The 25,837-nt window shown below is 45.8% G+C and overlaps 1 protein-coding gene across 2 annotated transcripts; it reads left to right on the plus strand.

Moving 5' to 3' along the window:
- Positions 1-8,581: 8,581 nt before the first annotated feature.
- Positions 8,582-12,154, plus strand: crcp (calcitonin gene-related peptide-receptor component protein). 2 transcript variants are annotated; one of them, XM_035748361.2, is made up of 6 exons: positions 8,582-8,712; positions 9,506-9,542; positions 9,872-9,970; positions 10,121-10,215; positions 10,360-10,417; positions 10,549-12,154. In XM_035748361.2, the coding sequence occupies exons 1-6, from the start codon at positions 8,705-8,707 to the stop codon at positions 10,693-10,695; spliced, it is 444 nt and encodes a 147-aa protein (XP_035604254.1). In that variant the 5' UTR covers positions 8,582-8,704; the 3' UTR covers positions 10,696-12,154. The 2 variants fall into 2 exon arrangements, with proteins under 2 accessions (XP_035604254.1, XP_035604255.1); XM_035748362.2 differs by lacking the exon at positions 8,582-8,712 and adding an exon at positions 8,725-8,956.
- Positions 12,155-25,837: the final 13,683 nt, after the last annotated feature.

A 25,837-nucleotide genomic window follows, 5' to 3' on the forward strand; every position in this document is an offset into this window, starting at 1 on the left:
TCTGCAAGGGCCGCGGCTCTTGTGGAGCGATGGGTAACAACGATGCTTCGTGGTTGACTGTTGTTGTTGTGCGCAGAAGGTCCCTGGTTCGCGCCTGGGTATGGACGAGGGGATGGTTTAAAAGTATACTGTTACATAAGCTCACAACATTCAACACACTGTTTGGGCGCGACAGTTTCCGTCGCCTGCCTTTTGGGATTATCTCAACCCAAGACGAGTTTCAGCGAAAGATCGAGGAAGTGTACGCAGGCCTCGACGGAGTTGTGGCAATTGTGGACGACATCCTTGTCTATGGTCGATGCTGCAAAGGTCCCGCGAGAGAGGAGTCCGGCTCAACCCCGAGAAGAGCACAGTCGGCGCTACAGAGGTCAGCTACTTCGGACATCTTCTCACAGCGACTGGAATCAAGCCAGATCCACAGAAGATCTTGGTATAAAATAAATGGAGCCACCAAAGAACCGTGCAGAGCTGGAAACAGTGCTTGGTATGGTCAACTACTTAGCCAAGTTCGCACCCAGCCTCTCCAATGCTAATGCACCCCTGTGTCAACTGCTAAAGCAGTCCAGTGAGTTTCTCTGGGACAAGCAACATGACATTGCTTTCCAGAATGTGAAAGACTTGATCACGAGAGAACCAGCACCAATCCTTGCCTACCACGACCCAGATAAAGAGCTCAGACTCCAAGTGGACGCGTCAAAGTATGGACTAGGTGCAAGTGCTACTGCAAGAAGGAAAGCCCATCGGCTACGCTTCCAAATCTCTCACAGACTGTGAAATCAACTACGCTCGAATCGAAAAGGATCTCTACGCCATTCTGTTCGGATGTAAACGTTTCATTCAGTACATATATGGACGACAAGTCATTGTGGAATCCGACCACAAGACCCTTGAGTCAATCGTGAGGAAACCACGAGCCGCTGCCCCGCCAAGGCTACAGAGAATGATCCTTCAACTACAAAAATGCAACTTCACAATCACTCACCGTCCAGGCAAAGACTTCCCTGTCGCAGACACACTTTCGAGGAAGTATCTTACCTATAAGGACAGCAGCCTCAGTGAAGGCATGGACATGCAAGTGCACACTGTGTACAGCAACTTACCAGTTAGTGACACAAAACTGAAGGAGAGCCAAGCAGAAACAGAAAAGGACTCGCAACTCACACAGCTGAGGAAAGTCATACAGGATGGATGGCCTGAGGAGAGGAGAAAATGCCCTCAGAGTGTCTCAGAATTCTGGAACCATCGTGATGAACTATCACAGATCAACGGAATAATTTTCAAAGGAGAGAAGGAGTCCCAGAGAAGAGATTTTGACAAAGATCCATGCTGGACACATGGGCATAGAGACCCTACTGAGTATGTCCCACTCCACTTTAGCTGAGACAGGTACACAAGCTTTCTCTCTTCAAGCCAATATGTATCCAATGTACAGTCTATTAGAGGTGTATTGCATTGGGGCTATAGAGGGGATGGAGAATAAAGTGCTGCTAGATATGTACAACACAATCCACCTCAAAAAAACAAACCATATTTGGTTAGTAGAAACCCTACTGGATTAAAGAGTCACCAGTACTCTGTATTAAACCTGTGGCCCAGCACAAGAGACCAATTTCAGTTTTGCAGACTCTAATAACATACACTGAGTATACAAAACATTAAGAGCACCTGCTCTTTCAATGACATAGACTGACCAGATGAATCCATGTGAAAGCTATTATCCCTTATTGATGCCACTTGTTAAATTCACCTCAATCAAATAAAATTGTATTTGTCACATGCGCCGAATATACCAAATATACCGTGAAATGCTTACTTACAAGCCCTTAACCAACAATGCAGTTCAACGCAAGAAAATGACAACAATAACGAAGCTATATACAGGGGGTACCGGTACCGGTTCAGCAGTCTTATGGCTTGGGGATAGAAGCTGTTAAGGAGCCTTTTGGTCCTAGACTTGGCGCTCCGGTACCGCTTGCTGTGCGGTAGCAGAAAGAACAGTCTATGACTTGGGTGACTGGAGTCTTTGATCATTTTTTGGGCCTTCCTCCAGTATTTAGGTTCTGGATGTCAGGAAGCATGGCCCCAGTGATGTACTGGGCCATACGCAGTACCCTCTGTAGCAGCTTGCGGTCAGATGCCGAGCAGTTACCGTACTAGGCGGTAATGCAACCGGTCAGGATGCTCTCAATGGTGCAGCTGTAGAACTTTTTGAGAATCTGGGGATCCATGCTAAATCTTTTCAGTCTCCTGAGGGGGAGTAGATTTTGTCGTGCCCCCTTCAAAACTGGCTTGGTGTGCTTGGACCATGACAGTTAGTTGTTCAGTTTAGTTTATTCATTTCACCATTTAAAAAAAACAAGCACACATAAAACTTGAAAAAGCAATACATGCACATGAATAAAATCATTGAGGATAACACACAATAAAGTCTGGTGGTCCTCTTGAGACAAGATGGCTAGACAAGATCGAACACAGTATGGCAGTGAAATAATAAATAAATAAATAATAAAACAAAAACAGAGAAGAAGAACATCGATATCGTCATTCCAGTTACATCATAGGGGTTATTCATATGGGCACAGAAGACATAAAACATATTTTTACTTTATCTTTAAAGCTGCCCAGAGAGGATGTTGTTTTTATGGGCAGAGGCAACTCAATCCATTCTGAGGCTCCAGTATACAAGAAAGTACCTTTCCCAGCCTTAGTCCTGAACCTGTATAAGCACACATCAGCAACACCTGATCTAGTGCTGTGATTGTGTGCATCCCTAACACGAGGAAAGTAATAACTTAGATATCTGGGCGCAGGACCATAAATACTCCTGTAAACCAAACCTAGTCTAATCGGGGACACTAGCCAGTTGAGTTCCTGAAAGCAGCTCCTGCCTATGTGAGTATGTGGACTCACTTTCAATACTACCCTGATCAGTTTATTCTGGGCTATCTGGAGCTTCCCCTTCATAAGATTAGATAAGCACCCAAAGCAGTATGTACCAGGGAGCTAACAGAGGTTTTAGTAGTCAGCACCTCACCCCCTAACTCCATTCATCCCAGGTAGCTAACAGAGGTTTTAGTAGTCAACACCTCCCCCCATAACTCCATTCATCCCAGGTAGCTAACAGAGGTTTTAGTAGTCAGCACCTCCCCCCATAACTCCATTCATCCCAGGTAGCTAACAGAGATTTTAGTAGTCAGCACCTGCCCCCTAACTCCATTCATCCCAGGTAGCTAACAGAGGTTTTAGTAGTCAACACCTCCCCCCATAACTCCATTCATCCCAGGTAGCTAACAGAGATTTTAGTAGTCAGCACCTGCCCCCTAACTCCATTCATCCCAGGTAGCTAACAGAGGTTTTAGGAGTTAGCACCTCACCCATTACTCCATTCATCGCTAGTAGCTAACAGACGATTTAATAGTTAGCACCTCCCCTTTTACTCATTCATCCCAGGTAGCTAAAATATGTTTTAGTAGTCAGCACCTGCCCCCTAACTCCATTCACCCCAGGTAGCTAACAGCGGTTTTAATAGATAGCACCTCCCCCTTACACCATTCATCCCTGGTAGCTAACAGACGTTTTAGTAGTCAGCACCTCCCCCCCTAACTCCATTCATCCCTGGTAGCTAACAGACGTTTTAGTAGTCAGCACCTCCCCCCCTAACTCCATTCATCCCTGGTAGCTAACAGACGATTTAGTATTTAGCATCTCACCCTTTACTCCATTCATCCCTGGTAGCTAACAGAGGTTTTAGTAGTCAGCACCTCACCCCCTAACTCAATTCATCCCAGTTAGCTGACACCGGTTTTAGTAGTTAGCACCCCCCCTTACGCCATTCATCCCTGGTAGCTGACAGCAGTTTTTGTCGTCAGCACCTCCCCCATAATTACATTCATCCCAGGTAGCTAACAGAGGTTTTAGTAGTCAGCACCTCCCCCTAACTCCATTCATCCCAGGTAGCTAACAGAGGTTTTAGTAGTCAGCACCTGCCCCCTAACTCCATTCATCCCAGGTAGCCAACAGAGGTTTTAGGAGTTAGCACCTCACCCATTACTCCATTCATCGCTAGTAGCTAACAGACGATTTAATAGTTAGCACCTCCCCTTTTACTCATTCATCCCAGGTAGCTAACAGATGTTTTAGTAGTCAGCACCTGCCCCCTAACTCCATTCACCCCAGGTAGCTAACAGACGTTTTAGTAGTTACCACCTCCCACCTAACTCCATTCATCCCAGGAAGCTAACAGCGGTTTTAATAGATAGCACCTCCCCCTTACACCATTCATCCCTGGTAGCTAACAGACGTTTTAGTAGTCAGCACCTCCCCCCCTAACTCCATTCATCCCTGGTAGCTAACAGACGATTTAGTATTTAGCATCTCACCCTTTACTCCATTCATCCCTGGTAGCTAACAGAGGTTTTAGTAGTCGGCACCTCACCCCCTAACTCAATTCAACCCAGTTAGCTGACACCGGTTTTAGTAGTTAGCACCTCCCCCCTTACGCCATTCATCCCTGGTAGCTGACAGCAGTTTTTGTCGTCAGCACCTCCCCCATAATTACATTCATCCCAGGTAGCTAACAGACGTTTTAGTAGTTAGCACCTCCCCCCTAACTCCATTCATCCCAGGTAGCTAACAGAGGTTTTAGTAGCTAGCACCTCCCCCCTAACTCCATTCATCCCAAGTAGCTAACAGAGGTTTTAATAGTCAGCACCTCCCCCGAACTCCATTCATCCCAGGTAGCTAACAGACGTTTTAGTAGTTAGCACCTCCCTCTAAATCCATTCATCCCAGGTTGCTAATAGAGGTTTTAGTAGTCAGCACCTCCCTCCTAACGCCATTCATACCAGGTAGCTAATTGAGGGTTTAGTAGTCAGCACCTCACCCCCTAAAATCCATACATCCCAGGTAGTTAACAGAGGTTTTAGTAGTCAGCACCTCCCCCCTAACTCCATTCATCCCAGGTAGCTAACAGAGGTTTTAGGAGTCAGCACCTCCCCCTAACTCTATTCATCCCAGGGAGCTAACAGAGGTTTTAGTAGTCAGCACCCCACCCATATATCCATTCATCCCAGGTAGCTAACAGACGTTTTAGTATTCAGTACCACACCCTAACTCCATTCATACCAGGTAGCTAACGGAGGTTTTAGTAGTCAGCACCCCCCTAACTCCATTCATCCCAGGTAGCTAACAGAGGTTTTAGTAGTCAGCACCTCCCCCCTAACTCCATTCATCCCAGGTAGCTAATTGAGGATTTAGTAGACAAAACCTCACCCCCTAAAATCCATACATCCCAGGTAGCTAACAGAGGTTTTAGTAGTCAGCACCTCCCCCCTAACTCAATTCATCCCAGGTAGCTAATATAGGTTTTAGTAGTCAGCACCTCCCCCCTAACTCAATTCATCCCAGGTAGCTAACAGAGATTAAAGTAGGCAGCACCTCACCCCCTAACTCCATTCATCCCAGGTAGCTAACATGGTTATGAGTAGGCAGCACCTCACCCCCTAACCCCATTCATCCCAGGGAGCTAAAAGAGGTTTTAGTCGTCAGCACCTCCCCCATAACTCAAATATTACCAGGTAGCTAACATGAGTTTTAGTAGTCAGCACCTCCTACCCTAACTCAATTCTTCCTAGGTAGCTAATAGTGGTTTTAGTAGTCAGCACCTCCCCCTTAACTCCATTCATACCAAATAGCTAACAGAGGTTTTAGTAGTCAGCACCTCACTTCCTAACTCCATTCATCCCAAATAGCTAACAGAGGTTTTAATAGTCAGCACCTCACCCCCTAACTCCACTCTGATTTCAGACGACCTACACAATTTATACACAATACACAATCTATATACAAAAATAATTGCTTCTGTTTTTTCTAACTGTTTTTCTATCTCCAATCCATTTGCTTATGTTAGTAAGCTCTGTGCTAAGTATGCTCACCAACGTAGTTTTACTTTTGTGAGACACCAGAAGTGTCGTCATTCGCATAAAGAAAAAGACAGCAAGAACAAGCATCTTTCATATCGTTAATATACAATCAAAAAACAGCAGAGGCCCATGCACGCTCCCCTGTGGAACGCCACAACTCATTGGTTTTGCCTGAGACAGTGAACCATTAACCTCTACTACTTGCTCTTTTCCTGATAAATAGGACTTTACCCAGCCTAGAGTGATACTGCTTAACCCCAGTCCCTCCAGTTTGGAGATAAGGAGACAGTGGTTAACTGTATCAAAGGTTAACTGTATCAAAGGCCTGTAGGTCAAGCAGTACCACACAGATTTCCCTCATCAATCTCTTTCCTGATGAAGTCAGTCAAGTAAAGTTGTTTTGATTCAGTGGAGTATGTTTTTCTAAAACCCGAATGAAAATCATACATTAGACCCTGTTTGTTAACATATTCATACATTTGCTCATGTACAGTTGGTGATGCGGACACTATGGAACTTGAAACCTTCTCCCCATCAGGAGACTGAAAAGATTTGGCATGGGTCCTCAGATCCTAAAAAGGTTCTACAGTTGCACCATCAAGAGTATCCTGATGGGTTGTATCACAGCCTGGTACGGCAACTCCTCAGCTTCCGCCCTCAAGGCACTACAGACGGTAGAGCATATGGGCCAGTACATCACTGTGGCCAAGCTTCCTGCCATCCAGGACCTGTATACCAGGCTGTGTCAGAGAAAGGCCCTAAAAATGTTCAAAGACTCCAGCCACCCTAGTCATAGACTGTTCTCTCTGCTACCGCACCACAAGCGGTACCAGAGAGCCAAGTCTAGGTCCAAGAGGCTTCTACCCCCAAGCCATAAGACTCCTGAACATCTAATCAAATGGCTACCCAGACTATTTGCATTACCCCCCTTTTACGCTGCTGCTACTCTCTGTTATTTTCGGTGCATAGTCCCTTCAATAACTCTACCTACATGTACATATTAACTCAATTACCTTGACCCACCTGTGCCCTGGCACATTGATTCTGTACCGGTACCCCCTGTATATAGCCTCGCTATTGTTGTTTTACTGCTGCTCTTTAATTATTTGTTAGTTTTGTTTCTCATTTTTTTGAAGTATTTTTCTTCAAACAGCATGGTTGGTTAAGGGCTTGTAAGTAGGCATTTCACTATAAGGTTGTATTCGGCTCATGTGACAAATAAAATGTGTTTTGATGAGATTTTTCCTATAGTCCACGACCAGCTCCTTTGTCTTGCTCATATTTAGGGAGAGGTTGTTGTCCTGGCACCACACTGCCAGGTCTCTGACCTCCTCCCCATACTGCCCTACCAAGTGAAAAGGCAGTAACTGCTCATAGCGTGGAACTGAGAAAAAGGGCTGTTATTTACCTTGGTTTCACAGTAACTTTATGCAGTTACTGCTAACATGACCCCCATTTTCTCTGAAACACAATAGAATAGAGGCAGGATACTTGTCCACATGATTAAGCATGTATTTAATGTAGCAAAAATTACATTAACCAATTTTCGACCAAATGAGCAGTTACTGCCTTTTTGCTTAGTAGAGCAGCATAGGCTGTCTCATCGTTGTCGGTGATCAGGCTGTTGTGTCTTCAAAAAACGTAATAATGGTGTTGGAGTCGTGCTTGGCCACAAAGTCGTGGGTGAACATTGAGTATAGGAGGGGACTAAGCACGCACCTCTGAGGGGCCCCAGTGTTGAGGATCAGCGTGGCAGATGTGTTGTTTCCTACCCTTACCACCTGGGGGCGGCCCGTCAGAAAGTCCAGGATTCAGTTGCAGATTGAGGTGTTTAGTCAGAGGTTCCTTAGCTTAGTGATGGACTTTGTGGGCACTATGGTGTTGAATGCTGAGCTGTAGTCAATGAACAGCATTCTCACATAGATGTGCCTTTTGTACAGGTGGGAAAGGGCAGTGTGGAGTGCGATTGAGATTGCGTTATCTGTGGATCTGTTGGGGCAGTATTGAATTGAAGTGGTTCTAGGGTTTCCGGCATGATGGTGTTGATGTGAGCCATGACCAGCCTTTCAAAGTACTTCATGGCTACCGATGAAATGCTTTGAAGTGCAATCAGTGTAAATGAAGGGGAGGAAACAGGTTAAATACGGATTTGTAAACCTTGACCCAATTGAGTCATGGATTGTGTATGTGTGCCATTCATATGGTGAATGGGGAAGACAAAATATTTAAGTGCCTTTGAACGGGGTATGGTAGTAGGTGCCAGGCACACTGGTTTGTGTCAAGAACTACAAGGCTTCTGGGTTTTTCACTGCAGTTTCCCATGTGTATCAAAAATGGTCCATCCTCCAAAGGACATCCAGCCAACTTGACAGAACTGTGGGGGACTCGTGCAACTAGGAAGGTGTTCTTAATGTTTTGTGCACTCAGTGCACATTTCTATTTTATTAAAAGTGTATTGTTTTAAATATAGCCTGCACAATCACTTTCAGCGTTATAGTATTTGCGTAAAACGTGTGTAAACTTTTAATAATAAGAAGAATACGTCAAATTATCCATACATTTTTTCAGAGGTGGGTTCAATGCTGTGAAAAACAGTTATATTGCACTAGAGTCCTCAAACAAATAAAATCGGAGATCGTGCTGCCAGCATAATATCCTGTTACTAGTAGAACGGTAATGTCACGAGTTATATAAACGTCTGCGGGCTAGGAACTCATTTGATCAGCAAACATGTTTCCAGACGGATTAAATTGGCAAGGGATCAAGCGAGAGTTGCTGGCAAAATGGAAGTGTAAGCATTTTCTGACCATTTATTTCATCGACATAGATTTATGTTAAAATGGTTTAACTGTTGTGCGTAGTTGTTGTCTTGTGAAATATATAGCTAGCTTTTCCTGTAAAGACTCAGCAGTGCACGCAACAAACTGTGATTATGAAACAAAGATGATAGCGAGGCCTACATCTTATTGCCTGGATGCCTTGTGCCTGATCATGATGAGTATGGAATCATGTATTTTTTCAGCTAAATAACCAGAGTAGGTACTACTAGTTAGTTATGTCTTATAAAGTGTTTTTCTTTCTGGCACAAACATGTTGTCCTCCGATTACCAGTATGCAGTTTGGCGTTTATTATCACGAGTCTTGTCCTGGAGTCAGAACTGAGCGATTTCCCCTTAAACCTTAGATAGGCAGGATGCAAAGTTAAATTTGGCTTTTTGGTCATAATTTAAATTTGGGGTTATGCATTCGGCTTAACAGTGTGCTTAAGGTTCGGTTTGAAATCAGATTTTATGACTTTGTGTCTGTGCCAGTTCGTGACCCGTCTCCACTTCTGCATCCAGAACATTTTTCATGATGAAAAACGCTAATCTGCTGGTTCAATACTATTTAAAGAATACATTTAGACTTTCGGAAATCTCACAAATCAACAAGGATTACCACTATAAATCTGTAGTTTTGGTGGGTCACAGGGGGTCTTCTACATTTTCACTTGTTGAGTAAGGCAAGTATGTAGTACAATCTCATGGCATTACACCGTACGATATTAGACCTTTTCAATCGTCTGTCTCATGTTTATCATTCAGGAAGGATGCCAATGCTGCTATGCTCAGCAACTATGAGGTAATTTATATTATTTGGCTGCGGCCCATTGTATTATTTTTTGGGGTCATTTTTCACATGTTATATGTCACTGTATTTGCATCCCGTCTCTCCCTCCCTCCCTCTGTATTTCTTTCTGTCTCATGCACTCCCTCCCCCCACTGTGTTTGTTTCTGTCCCCCCCTCCCCATCACTGTATTTGTATCCCGTCTCTCCCTCCCTTCCTCTGCATTTCTTTCTGTCTCATGCACTACCTCCCCGTCACTATATTTGCATCCCATCTCTCCCTCTGGTAATCTCTTTTTCTCACTCACTCCCTCTATCTCCCTCTCAATCTTTCTCTCTCCTAGGTGTACCAGCTCCTGACAGATCTGAAGGAACAGAGAAAGGACAGTGGGAAGAACAAACACAGCACTGGACAACAGAACCTCAACACCATCATGTACGAGGTTAGTAGCACACCGCAGAACCTCAACATTTTTTGGTATGAGGTTCGTACCACGATGGGTACACACTCACAAACACACTGTAGCCAGAAACCAGCAGAACTTAATGTATAGGGTTTGCAGCAGACACACACCTGTTTTCTCTCTTTCCAGACTCTGAAGTACCTGTCCAAGACTCCGTGCAGCAGGCAGAACCCAGAGACTGTCAAGAACTTCCTTACCACCATGGTGCCTCACAAACTCACTAAGTGAGTGGCAAAACACACACACTACCCACTCCTCCTACCCCCTGTGTAATCTCTGTCAAACGCAAATGTAACTGTTACATGCCATTGAACATGACATTCGGAAACATATTACACACAGACAGTGATATGTGTGTTTGTCCATAGGGCTGAGAAGCTACAGCTACTGAACCACAGACCAGAGACTGCTGTAGAGATCCAACTGGTGAGACCATGCTTATCCTTCACTCTTTATTCACTTACTCTCCTCCCTTTCTCACCCTTTCTCCTACTCATCTCCTTTTATCCTACACTAGTGTTTGTTGTGGGTGAGATTAACTCTGTGTGTGTGTGTAGATGGTAGAGGAGAGTGAGGAGCGGTTATCAGAGGAGCAGATTGAGGAGCTCATTCAGAAGGTCACAGACGTGCTCCCAGGCGACCCAGAACAAGAAGGCTCTACCCCCAGCAATGAAGCAGAGATGGAAGAAGGCATTGACCAATAGCCACGAGTCCTGATGGAGCTTGTCTGTTACTGAGGGAGGGAGCCTGAGCTGAACAGGAGTCAAAATGGTATAAAGGAAACACTGGAAATCCACTTTCATGCTCCTTTGGGTGCTCTGGACTGGACATGGAAGTATGCAGAATGGAATAGAGTCAGATATTACCATTGACAGTAACAAGACTGTTCCCATTCTTCTGTGCATTACTAACCTACCTGTCTGCTTGGTTCAACTTCAGCTCTTAGTCCTTCTGTGTTTACAGCACTGTTTCTTAACTAGTGTGTTCTGGAATCCACTTGCACTTACAGAAGATGGTGTTAGTGATCTCCTGTACTACATGCTTTCATATAGTTCTCAGATTACAACGGGCTAATGTGAAGCTCCATTAACCATTACAGGTTAGGTACTGTTTGCGGCGTATCACAGAATTTCCGACCAACCTTGGTGACACTTACTCAATTTCCGACTTGGAAAACAACCAATGTCTTCCTAAACGCCAATATCTAGTTGCAGGGGCTTTGTTTGAATTTAGAAAATGCTCTGTTATTAAATAAATTCTTTGCTCCATGAAGTAATCCAAAAATGTGTACGCCGCCATCTTGTCTATTTCAAGTCTTCTCACTCATTGATCGAGACGGGTGAGTGTCATCATGACATGCAGCACTTTGTGGTGGAGACCTACCTCTCTTGATCAATGAGAGAAGATTTTAAATGGTTACGATGGCGACATACACATTGTTGGATTACTTCATGGAGCAGGACTTTTATTTCATTGAATAACCGATTTTCTAAATTAAATTATGAACTGATGGTTTGAAGCCTGAATGCTGTGGTATTTAACTATGCAAGTCAGTTGAGAACAAATTCTTATTCTCAATGACAGCCTAGGAACAGTGGGTTAACTGCCTTGTTCAGGGGCAGAACGACAGATTTGTACCTTGTCAGTTCGGGATTCGATCTAGCACCTTTCAGTTACTTAGCCATGGTATATTGGCCATATACCACACCCCCTCATGCATTATTGCTTAAACGAACCCCTGCAACTAGACATGGATGTTTATAAGACATTGATTGTCTTCCAAGTTGGGAATTTTAGACGTATCGATAGTCTGGCTAAGGTTGGTTGAAAATTCTCTGTTACACCAAACAGTACCTATCAGCCAGCTGGAACAGAGTAATGGTCTGACGAGGCAATATTTGTAATAACTAGCTTTCATAGTACAGTGAATGGAACATAGCTATGCAGAAGCACACGCTTGGTGTGTTCAGAGAGAACAGTCAGGGATCACAGTTTTGACAGCACTCACGCTGTCCTCTACAGAGCACTGTTGCTTTCAGATGCCACAAAATGGGGTAGAAGGTAAGACTTGTTTTGTATTTTGTTTGACATACCCATACATTGGATAAATATACTTGTTTCTTTGTAAATCCATTTGCCTAATAAAATCAAAGGCATACAGTATGCGTTTGCCTTTGTGGATGAATGTTGGCGCGTTCGAGCGGTTCGCTTTTCAAAGTGTTGCATTATGGGGATAAGTTTTGTCTGACTTGCGCCTACATGTCGACTGCATGAACTTCACAAGAACCATGTGATCAAAGCTCATGAAGTTTCGACTGCAATTAACTTCAATTTTCTGCAGTTGGTCCTCTTCAGATGCAACTTGCCTGCATTGTGGGAGGCACTATTTGTCAATCAATCATTTGTGTTTTTATTTTACCCATGGGAACAAAGATGTGACAAACAGGAAGCAACTTTGCCACGATTCATATGTGTATTGTGGAGATGTACAAATTAATGTGATATTTGATGCTCTCTCCCCAATTGATAGTAGACTTTCAACTCCCTCCAAAGATTTTCTATGGGGTTGAGATCTGGAGACTGGCTAGGCCACTCCAGGACCTTGAAATGCTTCTTACGAAGCCACTCCTTCGTTGCCTGGGCGGTGTGTTTGGGATCATTGTCATGCTGAAAGACCCAGCCACGTTTCATCTTCCTCTAACCACTAGGCTATGCTGCCGCCCCGACCACATACCATGGGTATGACAACATTACATTTTTACTGTTCTAATTACGTTGGTAACCAGTTTATCATAGCAATAAGACACCTCGTGGGTTTATGGTATATGGGCTGTATCCAATGCCCTTGCTGATGGTAGGCTTTGTTACTTTGGTCCCAGCTCTCTGCAGGTCATTCACTAGGTCCCCCCGTGTGGTTCTGGGATTTTTGCTCACCGTTCTTGTGATCATTTTGGCCCCACGGGGTGAGATCTTGCATGGAGCCCCAGATTGAGGGAGATTATCAGTGGTCTTTGATGTCTTCCATTTCCTAATAATTGCTCCCACAGCTGATTTCTTCACACCAAGCTGTTTACCTATTGCAGATTCAGTCTTCCCAGCCTGGTGCAGGTCTACAATTGTGTTTCTGGTGTCCTTTGACAGCTCTTTGGTCTTGGCCATAGTGGAGTTTGGAGTGTGACTGTTTGAGGTTGTGGACAGGTGTCTTTTATACTGATAACAAGTTCAAACAGGTGCCATTAATACAGGTAACGAGTGGAGGACAGAGGAGCCTCTTAAAGAAGAAGTTACAGGTCTGTGAGAGCCAGAAATCTTGCTTGTTTGTAGGTGACCAAATACTTATTTTCCACCATAATTTGCAAATAAATTCATAAAAAATACTACAATGTGATTTTCTGGATTTTATTCTCTCATTTGTCTGTCATAGTTGAAGTGTACCTATGATAAATTACAGGCCTCTCATCTTTTTAAGTGGGAGAACTTGCACAATTGGTGGCTGACTAAATACTTTTTGGCCCCACTGTATATGATGAACAGAGAGTAGCAGTAGTGTAAAAAGAGGGGTTGGCGAGTTGTGGGTCACAATGCAGATAGCCTGGTTAGCCAATGTGCGGGAGCACTGGTTGGTTGGGTTAATTGAGGTAGTATGTACATGAATGTATAGTTAAAGTGACTATGCATATAGGATAAACTGAGAGAAGCAGCAGTGTAAAATAGGGGTTGGGGGTGGGCACACAATGCAAATGTTAAGGGTAACCATTTGGTTACCTGTTCAGGAGTCTTATGGCTTGAGGGTAAAAACTGTTGAGAAGCCTTTTTGTCCTAGACTTGGCACTCTTGTACCGCTTGTCATGCGGTAGTAGAGAGAACAGTCTATGGCTGGGATCAGGGGACTGAGCACGCACCCTGAGCACGCACCCCTGGGGAGCTCCAGTGTTGAGGATCAGTGTGGCAGATGTGTTGCTACCTACCCTTACCACCTGGGGGAGGCCTGTCAGGAAGTCCAGGATCCAGTTGGAGGGAGGTGTTTAGTCCCAGGATCCTTAGCTTGGTGATGAGCTTTGTGGGTACTATGGTGTTGAACGCTGAGCTGTAGTCAATGAAGAGCATTCTCACATAGGTGTTCCTTTTGTCCAGGTGGGAAAGGGCAGTGTGGAGTGCAATAGAGATTGCATCATCTGTGGATCTGTTTGGGCGGTATGCAAATTGGAGTGGGTCTAGTGTTTCTGGGATAATGGTGTTGATGTGAGCCATTACCAGCCTTTCAAAGCACTTCATGGCTACGGATGTGAGTACTACGGGTCTGTAGTCATTTAGGCAGGATTCCTTTGTGTTCTTGAGCACAGGGACTATGGTGGTCTGCTTGAAGCATGTTGGTATTACAGACCTAATCAGGGACATGTTGAAAATGTCAGTGAAGACACCTGCCAGCTGGTCAGCAAATTCCCGGAGCACACGTCCTGGTTGGTAATCCGTCTGGCCCCGCAGCCTTGTGTATGTTAACCTGTTTAAAGGTCTTACGTCGGCTACGGAGAGCGTGATCACACAGTCGTCCGAAACAGCTGATGCTTTCATGCATGCCTCAGTGTTGCTTGGCTTGAAGCGAGCATAGAAGTGATTTAGCTCGTCTGGTAGGCTTGTGTCACTGGGCAGCTCACGGCTGTGCTTCCCTTTTGTAGTCTGTAATAGTTTGCAAGTCCTGCCACATCAGACGAGTGTCGGAACTGGTGTAGTATGATTCAATCTTAGCCCTGTATTGACGCTTTGCCTGTTTGATGGTTCGTCGCAGGGCATAGCGGGATTTCTTGTAAGCTTCCGGGTTAGAGTCCCGCACCTTGAAAGCGGTAGCTCACCAGTGACTCGGTCTGTAAAAAAATGGTCAGGTGAAGCAGATGCTAAACTACAGGACTGCTTTGCTATCACAGACTGGAACATGTTCCGGGATTCTTCAGATGACATTGAGGAATACACCACATCAGTCACTGGCTTTATCAATAAGTGCATTGAAGACATCATCCCCACAGTGGCTGTAAGTACATACCCCAACCAGAAGCCATGGATTACAGGCAACATTCACACTGAGCTAAAGGGATGCTTCCTGCTTTAATTTTTGCTTATAAGCAGGAATCAGGAGGATAGAGTTGTGGTCGGATTTACCAAATGGAGGGCGAGGGAGGGCTTTGTACGTGTCTCTGTGTGTGGAGTACAGGTGATCTCGAAAAAAATGTCCCCCTCTGGTTGCACATTTAACATGTGGATAGAGATTTGGTAGAACTGATTTAAGTTTCCCTGCATTAAAGTCTCCGGCCACTAGGAGCGCCGCCTCTGGGTGAGTGGTTTCTTGTTTGCTTATTTCCTTACACAGCTGACTGAGTGCGGTCTTTGTGCCAGCATCTGTCTGTGGTTGTAAATAAACAGCCACGAAAAGTATAGCTGAGAACTCTCTAGGCAAGTAATGTGGCCTGCAGTTTATCACAATATACTCTACTTCAGGCGAGCAAAATCTAAAGACTTCCTTAGATTTCGTGCACCAGCTGTTTACAAATATGCACAGGCTGCATTCAAATTCAGGTCTTTAGTAATTCCATTGTACTGGATCTAATACATATTAGCATTTTACATACATTCATAAGTGTAATCCTTTTTTATGGCATACTGTGAAAAACTCTTGGCTGTTGGCTCTGTCACTTTCAGACATGCGCAGAGTAGACTTTAAACACAGGGGTTCTCTGTAAAAGAGAGTAATCCAAAAGGCACAGACACACCCCTTGACTTTCAATTGGCACCGTTGACCTGTATGTATTCTCTCCTGATTGCCAGACTGTGCACCACAGAGCCAGTCTGATTAAACTGCCATCCTCCTATTTATGGGAACAAATATTTCCTAACACTTTGGATCTTGGACAGTTAGAAGACACAATGCATCAATGCAAAAACAATTGTGTTACTAATTACTGTCCATGAGTAACCTCAACCTTGTGGGTCTATGGGTGTTTGTGCCAATAAAGTGCCATCTCAAGTCTACCACTGACTAATCTCTCATGCCCCTATGAATGGGGACACAGGACAATAGTTTTTAATCTAAACTAGCCCTTTTTTACCAGAACCCCTAATTGGGGCCCATTTCTTGAAACATAGTAGCAGTTTACCAGATAAGAAGTCAAGAAGATCAAAAAGTAGATTGTTGTAAGGGTGTATCACGTCCTGTGCTGTCCCCGTTGTCCTATCCATTCTGGATTCAAATCAAATTTATTTATATAGCCCTTCGTACATCAGCTGATATCTCAAAGTGCTGTACAGATACCCAGCCTAAAACCCAAAACAGCAAGCAATGCAGGTGTAGAAGCACGGTGGAGAGAGAGAGATCTTTCTTTATTGAAACATTCTTAATTCATTTAAAAATCACCCCCCCCACTCCTAAAATAAAATTATATCCTATACTGCATACATGTACCATACTCCTACAACCGTATATCCAAAACATCTTCCCCAGCAATACAGACAGCCCCCCCAACACACCATATCTCCTCAAACATCTCCACACATTTGATCATTTTATAGAACTCAAACTCAACCCTAAGGCGCGCAGAGACCATCCCATTAAACAGTAGTAAAGGGTCTGTTATCCCCCCACCTTTGACCCTGTTCCTCCTTGTTAGCCAAATAGCTAACTTTGCCTGAGCAAACAGAAAATTCAACAAAACACATTTTTCTTTCTCCTTACTCGAATACCTGTATCCCATTATAAACATCCCAACAGCAAAAACCACCCCAACCTGTCACACAGACATTCCAACAGAGACATTAATGGCATTAACCTGGTGCACACAGAAAACACATGAATTACAGTTTCTTTCATTTGACAGAAAGGACACCCCTGCCCAATTCCCGGATCAACCCGTGCCAACCAGCTGTTAGTGGCCAGGGCTCCATGAAGAACCCTCCACTGGAGGTCCCCTGACCTCTTTGGTACTGGGGTTTGTAGAGCGCCCTCCATCTAAAACCCACCATACTCTCAGCCCCACATACCCCCTGCCACTGATGTGCCTTCACTCCTGTTAGGCTTCTGATGCTCCTCACCTTAACGCAGAGGTTGTAGAGGGCTTTACCTCCCACCCCCTCAAACTCCCCAGGCTCGGAGTGTTAAAATCTAACAAGTCCTCCAGACCCCTTGCCAGTCTCCAGTCTCTGCCGTCACCTGCAGTGGCGGGAACATTGGTGGCCCCTCTCCCTTTGGCCTCTCAAACACCCCCCTTACCGGCTCAGACAGTGCCTCCTGGACCTCCTCCAGGAATCTCTCCAGCAGCCTAAGAGACGTTATTCCTGTTTGTTGCGCCAAGACCTCTGGGGTTTTCCACCCTCCTCTCCCAGCAGTCTCAGGTCACCCAGCCTTTGTAAACCCCTGCCATCAGTTGCCTCTGCAGGGTGGCCGACTGAACCGATCTCAAAGGGATGGCTGGGTTGTGGAAGATGGGCTCCTCCCACACCCACTGCCCAGGCTCCACACCCCTTCTCGTGTGGGCCTTAGCAGCTGCCAGGCCCTCAGCACCGCAGAGTAAAACTCTGAGAGACCTGCTGTCCTCAGCCTCTCCAGCTTCATGAGGAACAGCTGCCGGTCCAACCCTAATCAGCCAGCTCTCCTCAGCAGCGCATGCTGGTTCCCTCCAGCCAACATCAGTGTGGTACAGCAGTCTCTGCACCGCCTTTAGTCGGAAAGCAGCCATCCTGCTCTCCAGTTCCACCAGGCCCTGTCCTCCTTCGTGGACGGTCATGTACAAAACTGCTGCCTTCAGCCAGTGATGTCCCGACCAAAAAAAGTCCACCAGCTTGCGTTGCAGGTCTGCAAGCAGACCGGCGGGGGTTGAGGACAGCCAGTTTATGCCACAAGGAAGATGCCACCAGGTTGTTGATTATCAGCACCCTCCCTCTATATGACACTTGGGACAGGAGCCACCTCCACCTGGCCAGTCTTGACACCACTGCCTGTGTCAGCCCCTCCCAGTTCTTGCTGACCCACCTCTCCGAGTCCAGGTACACCCCAACACTTTAAGCCCTTCACAACCCCACTGCAAACCCCTGGAAGCAGGGGAGGAGCCCTATCCCCCATGCCCCACATAACAGAGCTTTGCTCTTTCCCCAGTTTACCTTAGCTGATGAAGCTCCCTCGTACACCTTCAGACTGGTCTCTAGTTCCTGCATATCTTGCCCATCCCTGACCATCACAGAAACATCATCTGCATATGCTGAGACTGCAATTCCTGTCACCACATCCATGCCTGTCCAGCACACTCCCCGCAGTCTCCTGCGTAGCAGTCCTAAAAAAGGCTCAATGGCTAGTGTGTACAGCTGCCCAGATAGAGGGCATCCTTGTCTAATGCCCTGTCTCACCCAGACTGGCCTACTGAGCCCCTCCCACCTTAACCATACATGACGCCCCAGCATACAACAGCTTCACACAGGTCACAAAACTCTTCCCAAACCCAAACACAGACATCACATTAAACAGATACTCATGATCCACTCTATCAAAAGCCTTCTCTTGATCTAAAGAGACCAGTCCAAAGTTCACATTACAACCTCTCGACAAGTCCAACATGTCCCTAATCAAGAACAAGTTGTCCGTGATTGAGCGTCCCGGTACACAATATGTCTGGTCCTTGTGTATTATAGAGTCCAGATGGGACTTCAGTCTGTTAGAGAGGACCTTGGCAAAAATCTTGTAGTCCGCACAGAGTAATGCCACAGGCCTCCAGTTCTTAAGTTCACACAAGTCCCCTTTTTGGGCAGGAGAGTCAGAGCGCCCGACGGCAGCTCATCGGCAACTCTCCTACCCCGACGCATTCTCGCAACACGCAAAAGAAATCCTGTCCAATTGTTCCCCAGAATTTTTTGTAAAATTCCACTGGAAGTCCATCAACCCCGGGTGCACGACCGGGGACATCTGGGTTACTGCCTCTGCCAGTTCATGTGACAACAGAGGAATGTCCATTTCATCCCTCTGTGCCCGAGAGAGCTTAGGGAGTCCTGCGAAAAGACCTGAGCACACATAGGATCACACATTTCTGCCCTATACAATTCAGTATAAAACTCCACAGTCCGCTCCCGCATCTCCCCCACCACAGAGGTCACCCGCCCATCAGACAGCCGTAGACAATGCATACCCTTGGCTTCACTGCTCTGTCTTTCCAAACCAAAGAAGAAGGAGCTGGGAGCATCCATCTCCTTGAGCATGGAGAACCTAGCTCTTACAAGTGCTCCCTTTGCTTTAACCTGGAAAAAACTGCCCAGGTCCCTACGTACCCGGCTAAGTTAGCCTGGAGGCCTACATTGCCTTGCCCCACCATCTCTACCTCCATCTCACTAATACACCTCTCTAGTTCACCCAATACTCTCCTAGCCTCTGAGGATGAGAGAGCTGTGTACTGTTGACAGAAAAGCCGAATTTGCACTTTCCCCACATCCCACCACTGACTCAGAGACTCATACTCCTCTCTTCGCTGCCCCCATCTTTCCCAAAAGTCTGGAAACCTGAGCAAAAAGTGGCATCTTGTAAGAGCTTTACATTGAACTTCCAATAAGATGCCTGCCGGGGCCCTGGTGAAATAGACAGCCGAGCCATGGTTATGTGGTGATCCGAAAACCCCACTGGGAGAATGGTAGCACCCAGCAGCCTATTGCTCTGATTCCTGGACATGTAAAACGATCAAGTCGAGCTGCACTCACCCTAGCCCCAAAACCTTCACCCACGTATACTGTCTTGTGTTTGGATGTTTAGTTCTCCAAACTAAACATAAACTAAACTAAACATCCACTAGGTCAAACTGATTAAAGATGTCCCTTAACACTCCCACTGACACTGCATGAGGCTCTTCCCCATTTCTGTCTTTTGTAAAATCCATTGTACAGTTCCAGTCACCTCCGATCACCAGCGTCTCTTCAGGCGCTACTTGTGAGTTCCTGTCTAAGACTCCCAAATAGAACCCCTCTTTCTCTCCCTGTGTTAGGCGCATACACATTTATAAAGACAAAACACATGTTGTTAATTTCTGCTTTAACAACAAGCAACCTACCCCTACACACCTCCTTTGAGGAGCAAATTTTTACAGCCAGACCCGGTGCAAAAAGGACTGCCACCCCTGCACTAAGATTTGTCCCATGGCTCAACACACTTGCCCCTTTCCACCAGAGCCCCCAATCAACTTCATTCACCACATCACTATGCGTCTCCTGCAGAAACAACACCTGTACTTTTTTTTGTTTCACATATTCACTCAACACACTCCTTTTTCCCGCATCTCTGGCGCCATTTATATTGAGAGAGCCTACCCGAAGAGTCTCCATAAGAAGTGGGAGAAAAGCCAGCAGAGAAATAGACCAATAGCAAAGCTCAAAAAGCCCCAGTGTCAGTAAGAAATTAAACATTTAAACAGTGTCTGAAGGTAAACCTTTACGCACTGTTGTGACCCACTTCCTCAACCTAAACCGTTTCCTGGGTGACACCATGCCCCTCATTTCTCATAGCATGTTGTACTGATCTTACAAACTTTCTAGGATCAGGAAAAAAGCCTCAAGATTAACTTTTTTTCCCCTTAGTCTCATTCAGGAACCTTGTCAGTTCTCTCAACGTGTACTTAGACCCTCTGGTTGACTGGCTGTCAGCTCCGGGCCAATTGAAGAGGAGTCTGAAAAAATACCTCCTCATCCTCTTCCTCAGACTCACTTTCCTCCTCTTCTCTATCTCCCACCCTGACCACCTGCCCTTTCTCTCTGGTTAGATAATATAATAATATATGCCATTTAGCAGACGCTTTTATCCAAAGCCTTACAGTCATGTGTGCATACATTCTGGGTGGTCCCGGGAATGGTTACAAGCGCCATGCTCTACCAACTGAGCTACAGAAGGACCACGGGCCTCACAGCAACAGGCAACATTTCCATGGTGCCTTTGTCCACACCCTTTTCTTTTTCCTCTTGACACCCTCCTCCTCCCCCTAATCTCTTACACTTCCCCACTATACTCTCCTCATCCACTAGAATAACCTGACTAGACGCAGTATCATCTGCACCACCCTCCATAGCATGACTAAGGCCAGCCTCAGCTACAACACCCTCCATAGCATGACTAGGGCCAGCCTCAGCTACAACACCCTCCATAGCATGACTAGGGCCAGCCTCAGCTACAACACCCTCCATAGCATGACTAGGGCCAGCCTCAGCTATACCACCCTCCATAAGCATGTCTAGGCCCAGCCTCAGCTACCCCACCATCTCTAGCCTGACTAGACCCAGCCTCTGCTTCTCCACCATCTCTAGCCTGACTAGACCCAGCCTCTACTACCCTACCATCTCTAGCCTGACTAGACCCAGCCTCTGCTTCTCCACCATCTCTAGCCTGACTAGACCCAGCCTCATCTACACCACCATCTCTAGACTGACTAGGCCCAGCCTCTGCTGTCTGCATCTCCTTACCCCTGCATTTTGACCTCGATTTCCCCCCTTGCGCTCGTACCTCCCCTTATCTATGGCCTTTATGTGGGCACGCAAAGCTCTTGTGCCCCAAATCCCCACATTCAAAACACCGTAGACTATCTGTGCTGGCAAAACCTGCATAGAGCCCCTCCCCATGCCTCACTTTAAAATGCACATTTAGCTGTTGCTCATTATTGTTCAGAAACATAAACGCTTGCCTCCTGAATGAAACAACGTGCTTAACGGCATCTGCCTGAAAACCTGCTGACAGTACACGGAAACCGCTAGCAAACTTACCAAAACGACTCAGCTCTTTCCTAATTTGATCATCCGTAATAAACGGAGGCAAATTTGCCACTACAACTCTTGTTGAAGGGGTAGAGAGAGGTGAAATTGACACCAACACATCCCTTACAAATATTCCGCTAGCAATTAGCCTACCGACCAAATTAGCCCTTTTCATGAACACAACAGCTTTGTTCATTCTAGAAGCAGAATGTATAAACTCAGCTCCTACCTGTTCACCGACCGCGAGCAGAACCTCCTCCACCTTAACTCCGTTCTCAGGAACACACCTGAACCCATGCTGTATCGACAGCGTCTCCTGCGCGCTAGGCAGAGAAGCCATTGCGCACACTAGACCTTCCAACCCCCAGGAACGTTACTCTGTCCTCTTCCAGCCTAACTTTGAAAAAAAAACTTTGGATACCGCTAAAAACAAATATTGCATTAACCCTCCACCATAGAAAATAACATGTAAAGAAAATAATAGAATCAAGAAAGTTAGTTAGGATAGAGCTTTCCACACCAAACACTCAAACTCCAAAAACACCCAGCAGAGAGAGAGAGAGAGAGAGAGAGAGAGAGAGAAACAAACTGACCCTAGCCCCCCAACACATAAACTACTGCAACATAAATACTGGAGGCTGAGACAGGAGGGGTCAGGAGACACTGTGGCCCCATCCGAAGACACCCCCGGACAGGGCCAAACAGGAAGGATATAACCCCACCCACTTTGCCAAAGCACAGCCCCCACACCACTAGAGGGATATTAAGTATAGCCCACAAAGATCTCCGCCACGGCACAACCCAAGGGGGTGCCAACCCAGACAGGATGATCACATCAGTGACTCAACCCACTCAGGTGACGCACCCCTCCCAGGGACGGTATGAGAGAGCCCCAGTAAGCCAGTGACTCAGCCCCTGTAATAGGGTTAGAGGCAGGGAATCTGAGTGGTAAAATCATAGCTGAAAAATGCCTCTGTATGTGTATACATTTTCCGCCAAGACAGAACTGCCAAAGGGGGTGGAGTTGCAATCTACTGCAGAGACAGGCCTGCAGAGTTCTGTCATGCTATCCAGGTCTGTGCCCAAACAGTTCGAGCTTCTACTTTTAAAAATCCACCTTTCCAGAAATAAGTCTCTCTGTTGCTGCTTGTTACAGCCCCGCTCAGCCCCCAGCTGCGCCCTGGACACCGTGTATGAATTAATTGCCCCCCCCATTTATCTTCAGAGTTTGTACTGTAAGGTGAACTAAACTGGGATATGCTTAATACCCCGGCCATCCTACAATCTAAGCTAGATGCCCTCAATCTCACCCAAATTATCATGGAACCTACCAGGTACAACCCCAAACTCAGGCACCCTCATAGATATCATCCTGACCAACCTGTCCTCTAAATACACGTCGTATTGGGTCCGCCGTCAAACGACCACTCCTCATCACAGTCAAACGCTCCCTAAAACACTTCAGCGAGCAGGCCTTTCTAATCGACCTGGCCCGGGTATCCTGGAAAGATATTGACCTCATTCAATCAGTAGAGGATGCCTGGTTATTCTTTTAAAAGTGCTTTCCTCACCATCTTACATATGCATGCCCCATTCAAAATATGTAGAACCAGGAACCGATATAACCCTTGGATCACTCCAGACCTGAGTGCCCTTGACCAGCACAAAAACATCCTGTGGTGTACTGCATTAGCATCGAATAGCCCCCGCGATATGCAACTTTTCAGGGAAGGTAAGAACCAATATACACAGGCAGTTAGGAAAGCTTTTTCAAACAGAACTTTGCATCCTGTAGCACAAACTCCAAAAAGTTCTGGGACACTGTAAAGTCCATGGAGAATAAGAGCACCTGCTACCCATTGCACTGAAATTAGGAAACACTGTCACCACCAATAAATCTACGATTATCGAGAATTTCAATAAGCATTTTTTACGGCTGGCCTTGCTTTCCACCTGGCTACCCCTACTCCGGTCAACAGCTCTGAACCCCCCAGAGCAACTTGCCCAAGCCTCCCCATTTCTCCTTCACCCAAATCCAGATAGCTGATGTTCTGAAAGAGCTGGACCCCTACAAATCAGCTGGGCTAGACAATCTGGACCCTCTCTTTCTAAAATTATCCGCCACAATTGTTGCAACCCCTATTACTAGCCTGTTCAACCTCTCTTTCGTATCGTCTGAGATCCCCAAAGATTGAAAAGCTGCCGCGGTCATCCCCCTCTTCAAAGGGGGAGACACTCTAGACCCAAACTGTTAGACCTATATCTATCCTACCCTGCCTTTCTAAGATCTTTTGAAAGCCAAGTTAACAAACAGATCACAGACTATTTCGAATCCCACCGTACTTTTTCCGCTATGCAATCTGGTTTCAAAGCTGGTCATGTGTGCACCTCAGCCACGCTCAAGGTCCAAAACCATATCATAATCGCCATCGACAAAAGACAATATTGTGCGGGCGTATCCATTGACCTGGCCAACGCTTTTGACACTATCAATCACCGCATTCTTATCGGCAGACTCAACAGCCTTAGTTTCTCAAATGACTGCCTCACCTGGTTCACCAACTACTTCTCAGAAATAGTTCAGTGTGTCAAATGGGAGGGCCTGTTGTCCGGACCTCTTCCAGTCTCTATGGGTGTGCCACAGGGTTCAATTCTTGGGCCGACTCTTGTCTCTGTATACATCAAAGATGTTGCTCTTGCGGCTGGTGATTCTCTGATCAACCTCTATGCAGGCGACACCAATTCTGTATACTTCTGGCCCTTCTTTGGACACTGTTTAACTAACCTCCAGTCGAGCTTCAATGCCATACAACTCTCCTTCCGTGGCCTCCAACTGCTCTTAAATGCAAGTAAAACTAAATGCATGCTCTTCAACCGATCTCTGCCCGCATCTCCCCACCCGCCTAGCATCCCTACTCTGGACGGTTCTGACTTAGAATATGTGGACATCTACAAATACCTAGGTATCAGGTTAGACTTTAAACTCTCCTTCCAGACTCATATTAAGCATCTCCAATACAAAATGAAATCTAGAGTCTGCTCCCTATTTTGCAACAAAGCATCCTTCACTCATGCTGCCAAACATACCTTCGTAAAACTGACTATCCTACCGATCCTTGACTTTGGCGATGTCATTTACAAAATAGTCTCCAACACTCTGCTCAGCAAATTGGATGCAGTCGATCACAGTGCCATCCGTTTCGTCACCAAAGCCCCATATACTACCCACCACTGTGACCTGTATGCTCTCATTGGCTAGCCCTCGCTTCATATTTGTCCCCAAACCCACTGGCTCCAGGACTCTGCTAGGTAAAGTCTCTGCTAGGTAAATCCCCACCTTATCTCAGCTCACAGGTCACCATAGCAGCACCCACCCATAGCAGGTATATTTCACTGGTCACCCCCAAAGCCAATTCCTCCTTTGGCCTCCCTTCCTTCCAGTTCTCTGCTGCCAATGACTGGAACGAATTGCAAAAATCACTGAAGCTGGAGACTCATATTTCTCTCACTATCTTTAAGCATCAGCTATCAGAGCAGCTTACAGATCATTGCACCTGTACGTAGCCCATCTGTAAATAGCCCATCCAACTACCTCATCCCCATATTGTTATTTATTTTATTTCTATTTTTTTGCTCCTTTGCACTACAGTATCTCTACTTGCACATTCGTCTTCTACGCATCTCACTCCAGTGTTTATTTGCGAAATTGTAATTATTTCTCCACTACGGCCTATTTATTGCCTTACCTCCCTAATCTTACTTTATTTGCACACACTGTATATAGACTTTTGTATTTTGTTACTGACAGTACGTTTGTTTATTCCATGTGTATCTCTGTGTTGTTGTTTGTGTCACACTGCTTTGCTTTATCTTGGCCAGGTCGCAGTTGTAATAAATGAGAACTTGTTCTCAACTGGCTTACCTGGTTGAATTAAGGTCAAATTTAAAAAATGCCATATGTGGAAATGTCTTACAGTGGAGCAAAAAAGTATTTAGTCAGCCACCAATTGTGCAAGTTCTCCCACTTAAAAAGCTGAGAGGCCTGTAATTTTCATCATAGGTACACTTCAACTATGACAGACAAAATGAGAA

Source organism: Oncorhynchus keta, chromosome 33, assembly GCF_023373465.1.
Source record: "Oncorhynchus keta strain PuntledgeMale-10-30-2019 chromosome 33, Oket_V2, whole genome shotgun sequence".
Classification (NCBI taxonomy): domain Eukaryota; kingdom Metazoa; phylum Chordata; class Actinopteri; order Salmoniformes; family Salmonidae; genus Oncorhynchus; species Oncorhynchus keta.

Coding starts and splice junctions, on each gene's coding strand:
- crcp (XM_035748361.2), top strand. Junction 9,971..10,120: donor TCAACACCATCATGTACGAG/GTTAGTAGCACA, acceptor CTCTCTTTCCAG/ACTCTGAAGTACCTGTCCAA. Junction 10,418..10,548: donor CTGCTGTAGAGATCCAACTG/GTGAGACCATGC, acceptor GTGTGTGTGTAG/ATGGTAGAGGAGAGTGAGGA.